This window comes from Pipistrellus kuhlii, unplaced genomic scaffold, assembly GCF_014108245.1.
Source record: "Pipistrellus kuhlii isolate mPipKuh1 unplaced genomic scaffold, mPipKuh1.p scaffold_m20_p_19, whole genome shotgun sequence".
NCBI classification, from domain to species: Eukaryota; Metazoa; Chordata; class Mammalia; order Chiroptera; family Vespertilionidae; genus Pipistrellus; species Pipistrellus kuhlii.
The window spans coordinates 21,389,468-21,403,748 of NW_023425504.1; the positions used below are offsets into that span (position 1 = coordinate 21,389,468).

At 44.1% G+C, this 14,281-nt stretch overlaps 1 protein-coding gene across 7 annotated transcripts in view; it reads left to right on the forward strand.

The window, feature by feature from the left end:
* The window catches only part of SEPTIN6 (septin 6), a 77,127-nt gene that overhangs the window by 19,998 nt on the left and 42,848 nt on the right, over positions 1-14,281 (forward strand). For all 7 annotated transcript variants that reach the window (XM_045583568.1, XM_036443569.2, XM_036443568.2 and 4 more), the window contains 2 exons: positions 462-576; positions 8,520-8,715. In XM_045583568.1, the coding sequence (XP_045439524.1) occupies positions 462-576; positions 8,520-8,715 (311 nt within the window). The remainder of the gene's footprint in view (positions 1-461; positions 577-8,519; positions 8,716-14,281) is intronic.

Genomic DNA, 14,281 nt, shown 5'->3' on the forward strand with positions numbered 1-14,281 from the left:
TTTGGCTCTGTTGACTAATGAATTTGCCGACCACTGCCCTAGAAAGAGGAGTAATTGAAATCCCTTTGTAATATTTACTGAACACGTATGTCTGTACTAGGCATTGTTCTAAGTTTGTTACATGTGTGAGCACATTTGAGTCTCCCAATCACCTGTAAGATAAGTAATATTTATCTCTTATGACAGGGAAGGAAGTAGAGTTTCTGAGAGGTTATCCAGCTTGTAAGTGAGTTGAGAATTTAACTACGTTTGTGAACCTCTGCTGCCAGCAGTCGCATCCCCTGCCCCTGCCCTCCTGCCCCTTATAAGTGCCTCTGCAGTTTGCTTTGCCTGGAGTTATGGTGACAGGAGCATGGGCTGGTGTTACTTCCTAACACACATATTATTTGGATGGAGAAGTGAGACCCAGAATGCTTATAAGTACATCTTCATTTTCTCCCTCCCCCCGCCTTCCAAATTAGGGTGAAGATTGCCGAACTCTCCCCCTGGCTGGCCATGTGGGGTTTGACAGCTTGCCGGACCAGTTGGTGAATAAGTCAGTCAGCCAGGGCTTCTGCTTCAACATCATGTGTGTGGGTGAGTATTTCCACAGCAGAAAATTCTATTACAGAATATAGATACTTAATAGCTGGATGTGGCTTTGCAGGTAATTAGGTTAAATAGTACGTCATTCTGATGTACTTGTAAGAGTGTCCCTCCCCCGATTTTTTATTTTGTCCTCTGCTTGTTTTTTGTTTTTGTTTTTGTTTTTTTTAATGACATTTTCTGCTGGTCAGACCAGAATATGGGGTCATACCTTAAGGGATACTGAGCTGTGTGATACCCTGTGGAAATTTTGCAAGAGAGCTTGCTGGCTCAGCTATTGCTGTCGGTTTGTTTTGATTGCAGAAAATGGGAGCCAAGGCAGAACTGGGATGGAGGTAATGGCTGCAGAAAGATGCATACAGATGCTGGGTAGTGGGTTGGGCCTGTCTGTTTCCTTTGCAGCCCAGCTATGCTTGCTACAGTTGGGAACTCAAGTGCAGGGACCACATAACTGTGTGCAAAGTTCTTTTATTCCCTTTAAGTATATCTCTGCCTGGACCTGTAGTCTCAAATGTGGAAAACCACATCTTACTCACCTCTGATATGCTAATCTCAGCACACAGAGCATTCAATAATGTTTATGAAAGGAATGAATGAGTTAAGCCCACAGGAACCACTTATTATGCTTCTCAAACACTCCCACATTAGCAATTTTGGTCCTTAATAGGGCTTTATGAAGTGAGCAGAATGAGTAGCATTTGTATCCTCATTGAACAGATGGAGACTCAGAAGCTTGGGGAGGATAAGGACTTACTTGAGGCAACACAGAATAAGTGGCAGAGCCAGGACAAGGACCCACATCTAGCTGACCCTTTGTCCCGCCTTCCACTTCTCTAACTGCTGCTAGCAACATGTCTTGAGAACAAAAAAGCATTTTAAAAACTCAAGCACCAACCAAATATGAGGAACAAAGTTCCTTGACATTCTTTAAGAATCTCTCCTTAGACCTTAAAAAAATCCCAAATTTGCAAATACGATCATAGCATATAATTTTCACTATACAGTGCAGTAGAGCATAGCTACATATTTTCATTGACCTACTTCCAAACCTTAATAATTATATACCATAATAAAGTTCGTTTTCATGCTGGTTGAAACACTAGAATACCTCTGACAATTACCTTTTCTTATTCTTGTATAGAGCTTATGGGGAACTCATTCATGTTGAAGATCATGTTGAGCCACTCTTAAATTGGATATTTTACTCTTTAATGTAAAGTTTTCTAACCAAGGTCATTCATTTTCTTCTCCATCCCCAGCATTCTTCCATATCACTTTCTATAGGAGAATAACTGCACACTCAAAGGCAAGTGGAGTACAACAAAGTCACTTCTAAATATGGACGGCAGGCAGTCAGCAAGGCTCACTCACTAGCTTGATGGCTCCCTCCCACACACCAGCTTCACAAAATAAGTGCTTCACAAATTTCAGATCATGGGTCTTAGAGTCTAGATCTAGGCTGTTAATTCATCAAATGCCAGAAATCCTCTGATGGTTATGATTAGTTTGCTATTAGGAGAAGGATACAACATAAATAGAAGTCACGGTGATTGACATCAAGATGAAACGCTATCACATGTAATATGAGGGCTGCCAGATCTCTCCAATCTTTGGCTGATGGCCAACTTATCTTACATAATATTTGATTACCGAAAATTTCCGCACAAACATACTATTGTAGATTCTCTTGGCATTCCTCCCAGAGCTCTGTATGACCTGTACTGAAGTCGAGGAGATGAGAAGTGAAATGACATACCCACACCAAGCAACCTTTCAACCAATTGGGTGGGCTAGTAAAGCTTCAGGAGAGAGGCCATGTAAACAAGAATAGCTCTCTGAGGGTGGATGTGTCGGGTAATTGGACATGTGGGTCACAGGCTCCCCAGTGGCCCAGAGGAAGAGGCAGCCAAGGTCATGGCAAACAAGTGGGGAGAAATAGTAAACCCCTGTCCTTGAGTTCCAGCCTAGGCATTGTACAGCTGTGACTGCTTCAGTGTGCCTGCTGGGCTAGCCTTGCTTAACTGCCTGGGAGAGACCCTCCAAGAGGGGAAGGGTAGGAAGGAGACCCTCATTCCCAAGCAGTCACCCTATCTCTTTCTTTCCCCTCATGTCACGTTTCAGAAAATGGCTGCCCTAATAGCTCCCCTCTTAGCCTAGCAGGTACAACCATTCAATGCACCAGCCTGGACTGAGTTAATTTCATTCTTCATCCTTGATCTAAAGAGCCTACAACTCATGCATTCTGCTCTCAGACTGTGCCTGAGACCCTGTCATTGCTCAGAGAACCCACAATTTGGGCCAAGGTCACAAGCAGCTAAGAGTGGCTCCAAGGCTATAATCTCAGCTCAGCCAAGGGGCTTGGTGCTGCTGCTGACTTGGTGAAGGGTTTGCAGCTTGGCTGCTGAAGTTGATCTTTTCTCTCACAGGCCTCGGTGGCCATGCTTTCACTCCTGCCTACCGCCTGTGCATATTTGTCAGGGTTACTCCCCTAATGACTGTTTGGGCTTGGAATATGTTCTCCCAAAGGATTTCTTTTCTTTTCTAATAAGGCAGTTTAAGTGTAAAATTATGGTAACACTAGCTTCTATTATTAACCGAGACCTAGGGTATTTTTAGCACAGTGTTATTTATCTTGGTGCTGGGCTGCTGAACATAGGTCCAAGCCCAGCAGAGTGGGTGCCCATCATGTACATGTGTGTGTGTGTGTGTGCATGTGTGTATGATGAGATTGGGAGAGACAATTTTTATGAATCCAGAGCCCAATTTATATGTCAGAATATCAATAAATGGCACCTACAGTGATTATTTTTTAGAGGGCTAGACACATGGGTGTGAGCATATTAAAACCCCTCCTATCCCTGGACAGTTTTGCTCAGTGGATAGAGTGTCGGCTTGAGGACCTGGGTTTGATTCTAGTCAAGGGCACATACCTTAGTTGCAAGCTCCTCCCTGGCCTTGGCCCTGATTGGGGCTTATTCAGGAGGCAACCAATCAATGTGTTTCTCTCACATCGATGTTTCTCTCTGTCTTTCCCTCTCTCCACTCTCCCTAAAAATCAATGGAAAAATAACCTCAGGTGAGGATTAACAACAACAATAACAACAACAACGAAAGACTCCTTCTCAATAAATTCTCTAGGGTGGACAATAATTACTGAGCAGGGTGAGATTTCCCTCTCCTAATAAAAATATCTACTGGTCCCTTAGTTTTGCAAATTGCTAGGATCCCATGATCCTAGATATAATGTAGGAGGCCTCAGAGGAGCCACCAGAGAGAGCAGTACAAATGTTCTGCTGGGAAAGAGCCCCAAAACGACTCAGCCCTCTGAATGTGCCAGCAACAGTAATGCCTGTGAGGAGCACAGAGAGTCATAATGATAATATTTACTTTGACGCTGCTCAGGATTCCAGACACAACTGGGGTCTGTCGAACTTGGGGAAAAAGCATACAAGAGAGGCAGGATTGAGGTTCACTAAAGGAGGAGGGGAAGGGCAGCTAGCATTCTATCAAGGTCAGGGGTCAATTGGGAAAGACAGGTTGCCAGCAGCGGTGTGCTGGTCAGTGTTTTACCATCTGCGCTCAGGAGAAAATTGCCACGGTGTACAGCATTTGCCGATTTCCATTGTGTCATTATTCCCACCAAAGCTGGTTTTTTTGCTGCCAACCTGTCATCACTGCACATGGGCTTAGGAAGAACTGCAGGAAGCTGGGCAAGCTGGCTCCTGCACAGCAGTGTGCTCTGCCAGATCAGGAAGGAGAAAAAAATCAAGGTCACCGAGCCAGGCATGACCTTGTCCCTGTCCACAGGCTCCCTTGGCCAACTGGAGTTCCTGGAGAGCTTCCTTTTGGACTCCTCCCTTTTGAACTCAGGGATGTTTCTCTTGGTTTATTCCATCATTTGGAGCTGTAAGAAACTTTAGCTCCATGTTACTGAGCTCTATATGAACAAGGATTGGGGCTGTCTTGTCCACTGCTGTATTCTCCAGCCCCTAAAATGGTGCCTGGCTCCTATTAAAGGCTTTGTAAATATTTTTTTTTTCAATAACTGAATGAGCCAACATATCATGCCTATGGAATGTGCTAGAGCATATTGGTTATAGCATGGGCTCCAAGTTCAGACTGCCTTGATTCACAAGCTGATTTTGCCACTTAACTACTTTGTAACCTTGGGCCAGTTACTTCATTTACATTATACAGATGAGGAAGGTCAGGTGCAGAGAGGCTGAGAATGGAAGCAAATGCACACTGCTAGGAATTGACTTGGTTAACTCGTCTGTAAATTAAGGACAGATAGTAATATCTACTTCTTAGGCTCATTTGGGGGATTAAATAAGAAAATATGAAATATTTACAGCAGTGCCTGGCACATAGTAAGTGCTCCATAAGTGATAGCTATTATTACTACTCTTACCTACTCATTTTATGGAGGAGGAGACTGAGGCCCAGAGAGGGGAAAGGGCTCCATTCAGACCACACAGTCTTTTAGTGACGGCTTGGCTGCGGGTCTGCATTTCATCACTGGCAAGGACTTCATTGCACAGGTGCCAGAGGATACACATATTAACAGCAGATGAAGAAAAGGGCTACAGGTTTTTTTTTGTGTGTGTTTTTTTTTTTTCATTAAAAAAATTTGGGGGAAAAGAAGGGAGAGAGAGACATTGATGTAAGAGACCTCAAATGTTGCCCCAACCGGGGATCAAACCTGAAACATGGTTATGTGCCCTGACTGGGAATTGAACCTGCCACCCATTGGTGTATACGACCCTCCAAGCAACAAAGCTACACCGTCGGCCAGGGCTGTTAACAGTGGTTTTTATTGTAATTCAGTGTATAGCGGTCAACATTGGACTATCCCAGGGAGTATAGTTTGAAAAAAACATATTTCATAGTATGTGTCTATATGTGTGGGATTTTGTTTGTTTATTTTCTTAAATCTGGTGTTTCCAGAGTACTATCTGCAGTGATTTGAAATCCTCCTGGCTGATGGTGATGACTTAAAAAGGGTTAAACCCTGCTTGGTTATGAGGAGGGAGGAAGAGAGGGAAATGGACCCCTAGGGACTCCTCAGGTTTCCTACTGGAATCTAACTGCCAAGTCCCCACCTTCCTGCAGGGGCGTGGAATCTGCTGACCTGATCTGAATTCAGCCACATGTGCCCTCCCTCCCACTTAACACTGGGCCTGGGGCAGCATGGGAGGGGACATATTCCTAGGTTCAGGCTGAGCCTGTGCCAGCAATTGAGAGAGAGGGCCTACCCTACTCACCCCCAGGCTCCACATTGATGGGAAAGCTGGAATGGGGGCACTCAATAAACATGGAACAAGCTCACTTGATTTTCTGTCCTCTTCTCATGTTGCATTTATCACAATTCCCTAGATACCCATGGGTTCTTTTCTTCCAGACATTCATCCTTGGGCATATGGTTTCCACAGCCCATTCGTGCTGGCAGGCATTCGGATGGTCATTTTCCCTGCTGCCACTCCCCGCTGCCCTGCCCTGCCTGCCTGCAGGCCTCTATTTCTTCAGCTGTGCAAACAGGGTGGATCCCTCACCCTGTAGTCCTGGTTCTGAGGCCTGTGTGAGCCGAGCTAGGCACTCTCTGGAGTACAGGAAGCTGTCCCCTCCCCTCTCTCTGAGAATCCTTTGGATCAGAGAGCCAGGGAGCCAGCTCTGGGTGATGGGGAGGCAGGACCCACCACTCTCTAGTTGTTGCCAGGCATTCAGCAAAGAGTTCACGGAACAGAAGAGGCTGTGGAGATGGGAATGTACAAAGACAGGCTAAAATGAAGCTTGAATCTCAGTGCCCAGAGGGAGGACGAGTTAGGGTGTGGGAACCACCCTGTGTTTCCACCTCAGAGGTGCCGGCCCCATTTGTAGTTAGCTAACCACCCCCCCCCCCCCCCCCAGCCCTTGGGCTGGGAGGGGGTGATACATTCCATTGCTTGGCCAAGTCTGTCACCTTCTATTGCAAAGGCCTCACCTCACCACATTTTTCTTGGGACCAAAATGCTTCCTGTTTCTTTGGGGAGGAACAAAGAGGCCTCTTCTTGGGAGAATCTTTGCTGCTAATAGGTATAGCAGACCCTGGCTGGAAATATGATCTGTGTGAGGAATCATTTTTCTGCACCCTGACAATCAACCCCATTAGTCAGACCTGGCTATGGAATTGGGCTGGGGCCCCAATAGCTGGCTGAGGCTAAATAAAATTCTCTCTCTCTCTCTCTCTCTCTCTCTCTCTCTCTCTCTCTCTCCCTCCCTCCCTCCCTCCCTCCCTCCCTCCCTCCCTCCTTCCCTCCCTCCCTCCCCAATTTCTCCACAATGCAGAAGCTCTCAGATATTGTAAAAAGCACCTCCTGCATTCATAGTTAGGAGAAAAGAGTCATGGAAGATCCAAAGCTAGACACACTCAGGGGTGGAGGGAGATGGACCATTTGCAATTAGGCAGTGCAGATACGTGCTGTTAGTCACAGGGAGGATTTGTACAGTGCAAACCCGCTCTTGACTGTAAAGACAGTTAACGCTCACATCTCAAGGGTTGGGAGAGAGAGGGAAGAAGAGGAGTGATGATAACAGAATGGGATGGTAGTCTAGGTGGTCAAAGGGAAATCAAAGGTAATTAATTACTGAATCTTGTATTCCTGAATTGCTTGGGGCAGGGACCCAAAAACAGCCTGGATTCAAAGATACTGAAAACAGCTGTAATACCCAGCCCAGTTTGTGGCTTAACATCTGGCTTAACTCCCGTGCCACCAGCTTCCCTCCAATGTCTCATTCTCTGAACACTCCTTGGCTTATGGCAGTGGCTTGACATCCCTTAGGTCTTCCAGAAATAGCTTCCCAAACCTTAGCAGTCCCTGTAGCTCTTCCTCCACATGTTAACTTGGTGTGAAAGTCAAGACTTTTGAAATTTCAATGGCTTCATTTATTAGTACCCTGCAGCCTGTTAGTTAAACAAACAAATGACTGGTTTGTTTGAAATTTAAGGGGAAGAATAATTTGTGCCCTGCTAAATTCCCTCCTCATTAGCTGAAAATAGTCCCACTGACTGCTCAACCCACTGGGAGGAGAAGCGGAAGGACACAGTCTCCCCACTGGGACACTCATTCGGGCATCTGCAGAGCACTCTGGTCCTGTAAGGGAGGTGACATGGGGACTGAAGGGATATTTGTTTGATGAGAGACTGCTGTCCCTTTCCCAATAATATATTGAAAATATAATATATGTATTATTGATTTTTTACAGAGAGGAAGAGAGAGGGATAGAGAGTTGGAAACATCGATGAGAGAGAATCATCGATCAGCTGCCTCCTGCACACCTCCTACTGGGGATGTGCCTGCAACTAAGGTACATGCCCTTGACCAGAATCAAACTTGGGACCTTCCAGTTTACAGGCTGACGCTCTATCCACTGAGCCAAACAGGTTTTGGCTGCTGTCTCTTTCTTTTAAAATTTAAAATAAGCTTTTAATTCTTATTACTAAAGCTATCCATGTTCGTCGCAGAAAGTTCAGAAAATAGAGAAACGTATAAAGAAAGAAATGAAAACCACATATAACCCCACCACCCACATATACCCATTGGTAAGAAAATATTGTATTTCCTTCCAGTCTTTTTCTAGGCATATCTCTACCTCTCCATCATTGCCTAGAACAGTTTCTTTTTCTAACTATAAAACAATGTGTACTCAATTTTCACATAACAAAAAAATGAGGAATAAAAGGAAAATTACCCCAATTGCACTACCCTGAGATGACTACTGCTAATATGTTGGTGCAGTTCCTTTAATTTTTTTTTTCCACTTAACTGAGATCAAACAGTCCAGTTAGTGTCTTATGTACACTTTCCCATGTCAATGAATATGCATCCAAAACATGATGTGGAATGGCTTCATGGTCACTATGTGAATGGACCATAATTTATCCTTTTGCTTTTCAGGAGAGACAGGTTTGGGCAAGTCCACTCTCATGGACACCCTGTTCAACACTAAGTTCGAGGGGGAGCCAGCCACCCACACACAGCCAGGTGTCCAGCTTCGGTCCAATACCTATGACCTCCAGGAGAGCCACGTGGGGCTAAAGCTCACAATTGTTAGCACGGTGGGCTTTGGGGACCAGATCAACAAGGAGGACAGGTAAGGACGGGAGTTGGTTGGGGAGGCTGGTGGGAGGCCACGGGGAATAGCTCCCCACAGCGGTCTTGGAGAGACCACAGATGTCATGGTCCAGTCTAGACCTCTTCTCAGAATGGTGTAGGCAGGCAGCAAATCCCTCATAAGTGCCGCCTCCACCCAGGGTCCCTGCATACAGCAACTTTTCTGCTCTACGCATTTTACAAAAAGAAGGGTGTCTTTCTAGTATGCTCGAGTGAGATCTCTATTCTATTTAGCAGGTATTTACTGAGCTCCTATCTTTATATATATATATCTATATCTATCTATCTCTATCTCTATCTCTATATCTATATAATTGATTTTTTACAGAGAGGAAGAGAGAGGGATAGAGAGTTAGAAACATCGATGAGAGAGAATCACCGATTGTCTACCTCTAGCACACCCACTACTGGGAATGTGCCCGCAACCAAGGTACATGCCCTTGACTGGAATCGAACCTGAGACATTTCAGTCCGCAGGCCAACGCTCTATCCACTGAGCCAAACCGGTTTCAACAGAGCTCCTATCTTGTGTCAGGTACTTCTGTGCCCTGACAATCTGAACAGGAATGACCTTGTCTCTGCCCTTGAGGCACTCACAGGGAAGACTGATTAAAAAAAAAAAAAAAAAAAAAAAAAAAATATATATATATATATATATATATATATATATATATATTTAATTGATTTTTTACAGAGAGAAAGGGAGAGAGATAGAAAGCCAGAAACATCAATGAGAGAGAAACATCAACCAGCCGCCTCCTGCACATCCCCCACTGGGGATGTGCCTGCAGCCAACGTACATGCCCTTGACCAGAATCGAACCCGGGACCTTTCAGTCCGCAGACCGACTCTCTACCACTGAGCCAAACCGGTTTCGGCAGGAAGACTGATTTTAAACAAATCAGTTCAATTGAGTGATATGCTCTGTAAAGAACAGGGTACAAGGAGGTAAAGGGCAAATTACAATGAGAACACAAAGGAGAGAACAGTCAGTTCCATGTGGGGAGGTCAGGGGAGCCTTCACATAGGAGTTGTCCCTGTGCTCACCCTTGAAGAATGAACTGTTTTGCCAGATGGATACGGATAAGGGCAGGGAGGGAAGGGCATTCCTGGCAAGGGTAACTGCTTGTACAAAGGCAAAAAGATGTAGAAGATTATGGCATATTCTAGGGAACTGAAGCTTGCTTTGTTTACAGACCAGAGATGGAGATACTATGAAGCTAATAAAACTTAAGCTTAGGGGCCCTCACTTACACAGTCCCCTTTCTAGGCCATGTAACTAATTTTTAGTCATAATATTATGTTATCTTTCTTGGAGGGCCCTTCAAATCATATAAGCTTAAAACTTCACAAAAAACAAACAAACAAACCCGAGTCTGCCTCTGAGCTAGTGCTTGGATAAGCTGGGAAAAAGTAAAGGAGATGAGTCTGAAGACGTAGCAGTAACCAAGTCCTAAGGGATTTGTAGAATGTGCCTATGTGGAACCATTGAAAGGTTTTTAGAAGCAAAATGATGTAATCTAATTGGCCTTTGAAGAAGGTATTTGAGATAGACTGGAGAGTAGGAAGGTCAATTAGGAGACTATTGGCCCAATTGGACTAGGCCAGAGTACACTGAGTGCCCAGGTTATTATGATCTCTGAAAGCATAATAATCAGGCCACTCAGTGTATATCCTATATAATAAAAGACTAATATGCAAATTGTCCCTTGGACCAGGAGTTCGACCAACAGGCAGGCTGGCCAACTGCCGTGTCCCTTTCCCCTGGCCAGGCTGGCCAAACCCCACCCACGCACGAATTCATGCACCAGACCTCTAATATATATGCGTTCAGAGATCATAATAATCTGGTCACTCAGTGTATATCACCACTCAGTGCTGAGATAGGACCAGGGGACAGATTTGATAAATATTGAGTAGATAAAATCAATAGGACTTGCAGCGGGGTTGTGAAGGCAAAGAATTTAGAATGAGGCCCAGATTTTCAGCTTTGAAGAGTAGACAAAGGGTGGCAAAACTGAGTAAGAGATGATACGCTTTTAAAGGAATCACTTCTGTTTTGATCATATTGAGTTTGAGTTGTCTGTGGACCATGGAGAGACACTTGATGACCTTCAGTGATATGCAGCTGAATGTACAGGGTTAGAGGTCAGGAAAGGGGCTAGACTGCAAATAGAGATTTGAGTTAACAAGGTATGGGTGATATGTCCCAACTGCAGATGCATGTAAGATCACCTAGGGATTAGAGTTGAGCAAAATGAACACTAGGCTAAATATGAAAACATGCTGTTAAGTCAGCAGATGGAGGAAAAGACATCTTAAAAGAGAAAGTTCAGGAATAAGCAGAGAGATAGGAGGAGGTCTGTGGTATTTGCTAATGGTGTGTGAATGAAGGGTGGGGAGAGCTCAGACATGAGGTTGAGATGTAGGGTGGGGCCAGGAATAGGGTGGGGGATCAGGCACCATCTGCATTTAACTGGAAGTTACATGGTTATCATATGTGCTCATCCCAGACAAGGCCATTTATCATTTTGAGCAGTGTCTGCTCATTCTTTCAGGATTCTATTGCTTCTTAGATGAACTGAATCCCAAGTTCTCCTATTTCTCCCTTCAAGTTACAACAGCCATACTCATTTCCTTACAATGAATAAATATAAAATATATGTTTATTGATTCCAGAGAGAGGAAGGGAGAGAGAGAGAGAGAGAGAGAGAGAGAGACAGAGAGACAGAGAGAGACAGAGAGAGACAGAGAGAGAGAGAGAAACATCAATGATGAGAGAGAATAATTGATCTGCTGCCTCCTGCATGCCCCACACTGGGGATTGAGCCGACAACCCAGGCTTGTGCCCTGACTGGGAATCGAACCATGACCTCCTGGTTCATTGGTCGATGCTCAACCAACTGAGCTACACTGGCTGGCCTGAATAAATATATTTAGTTTCTTAAAAATTGAACTGCTTTCTGTTTTCCACTTGAAATTCTAAACAAAGGACACCTTTGCTTTTTATAGGCTTGTTTTTTGTGCTAATCTTATTTGGTTAAGAATGAATTAGATCCTCTGGAAAAGGGATAGTCAGGTCACAGTACAAGTGCTTAATCTCAGCTGCACATCGCTTAAGTTCTCGGTTAAATTTCTTTCAGTTCTCAGTAACATATATTTAGCAGATCTAACATTGGAAAATGCCTTGATGGTGGTTTGGGAGGACTGAACTGATACAACACCTTAGAGGTTCCCATTATATTTGAATCTACTCCCATTATATTTATATCATCCTAATTGTATTTCCTGATTATAAATATGATACATACTCATACAAAATTGAATACGGTGGTCCCCCTGATCTGTGGTTTCATTTTCTGTGGTTTCAACTGCCTTCAGTCAACCATGATTTGAAAATATTAAATAGAAATTTCTAGAAATAAACAATTCATACGTTTTAAATTACACACTATCCGAATAGTATGGTGGAATCTTGCATCATTCCTCTCTGTTCTGCCTAGGATTGCATCATCCTTTTGTTCAGGGTGTCCATGTTGTCTCTGCTACCCTCCCATTAGTCACTTAGTAGCCACCTCAGTGATCAAATGGACTCTCTCTGTATTGCAGTGCTTGTGTTCAAGTAATCCTTATTTTACTTAATAATGGCCCTAAAACACAAGAGTAGTGATGCTGGCAATTGGATATGCCAAAGAGAAGTTGTTAAGTGCTTCCTTTAAGTGAAAAGGTGAGTATAATATATACAGTACAGTAAGATATTTTGAGAGAGAGAGAGAGAGAGAGAGAGAGAGAGACAGAGAGAGAGAGAGAGAGGATATCATTCACAAAACTTTTATTTCAGTATATTGTAATAATTGTTCTATGTTATTAGTTACTGTTGTTAATCACTTACTGTGCCTGATTTATAAATTAAACTTTATCACAGCTATGTATGCAGAGAAGAAAGCACAGTATACATAGGGTTCAGTACTATCTGTGGTTTCAGGCACCCACTGGGGGTTTTGGAACATATTCCCTATGGATAAGGGGGGACTCCTGCAATAGAAACCAGAATAAGTAGAAACGATCCTGGCTGGTGTGGCTCAGTGATTGAGCATCAACCTTGGAAATAGGTCACCGTTTGATTCCTGATCAGGGCACATGCCCAGGTTGGGGGCTCGATCCCCAGTGTGGGCATGCAGGAGGCAGCCAATCAATGATTCTCTCTCATCATTGATGCTTTTCACTCTCTCTCTCTCTCTCTCTTTCTCTCTCTCTCTCTCTCTCTCTCTCTCTCTCTCTCTCTCTCTCTCTCTTTCTCTCTCTCTCTCAAATCAATAAAATATATTTAAAAAATAAGTAGAAATGGAAAGCCTCCCTGAAATGGCAGGAGAGCAGAGGTGGAGTAAACTCCAGGGATTTGTAATTAAAAACCCCCAATGTTTTCTCCATATAGACAGGGCCATTTGGACATACAGATGTCAATGTAGCTACATGGGAAGAGAGCATCAGGATGCCTGCTTTACTCAGGGTGCATGGATAAACAGAGGAGCAGTGATGAATGCATCATTTATTTTTCCTAGAGAAAGTCACCATTGAAAAGATTCTGGAGAAAAAGGAATCCAAGAGGGAGATAGAAGGACTGGCTGGAGAGGGGGATAGGCTTAGGAATTTAGGCTTTGGTCTCAGACAGATCTGGGTTCAAATCTCGTTTTGCCACTTCTTAGCCCAGGGATTTTGGACAAGTGTTTTGTGCCAGTCTCAGCTCCAGTGGTGTGGCTGGATAGGCCCTAGTGATTCTTCTTATGATTGGAAGACACCCTCACCCTCTGCATTAACCATTGGGAAACTTTTGGTGGCGGGGAGAGGTTTATTACTCACAGATCCTGGAAAGCACAGGGCACACTGGCCACACCGCAAGAAAGAGAGGGTGCATATGGACCTAGGTTTCTGCTTTGATTGAAGTTGAGGGTTTGGGGCTAAGGTTTTGTGGGCTCAGTCTTTACTGGTGAATTTAAAACATAGGAGCAGGAATTTAAAGTGGGAGAAGAGCCCTAGCCAGTTTGGCTCAGTGGATAGAGCGTCAGCCTGTGAACTGAAGGGTCCCAGGTTCTATTCCGTCAAGGGCATGTACCTCACTTGCAGGCTGCCAGCCCTGGTCGGGGGCATGCAGGAGACAACCAATTGATGTGTCTCTCTCACATTGGTGTTTCTGTCTCTCCCTCTCTCTTCCACTCTCTCTAAAAATCAATGGAAAAATATCCTCAGATGAGAATTTAAAAAATAAAGTGCGAGAAAAGAAAAAACTAGGGGTCCCAAAGCTCAGTTATGGAAATTAATCAAGATCCCTAAAACAAAGGAGCTTAAGGCAGAGGTGGGGGTATCCTAGCTCTCCATCTTTAAGTGGCTGGTGATGTGTTTATTCAGATAGCTAACTTTGAAGTGGATGTCTTGGCCATCAAAGTTTAAGGTAGGCACTTGTATTACAAAAGAGAAAAAGAAAACTGTCAGGGCTTGCACTACTGTAAGATACAAATTCTCTATGCCTCAGTTTTCTCACCTGTAAA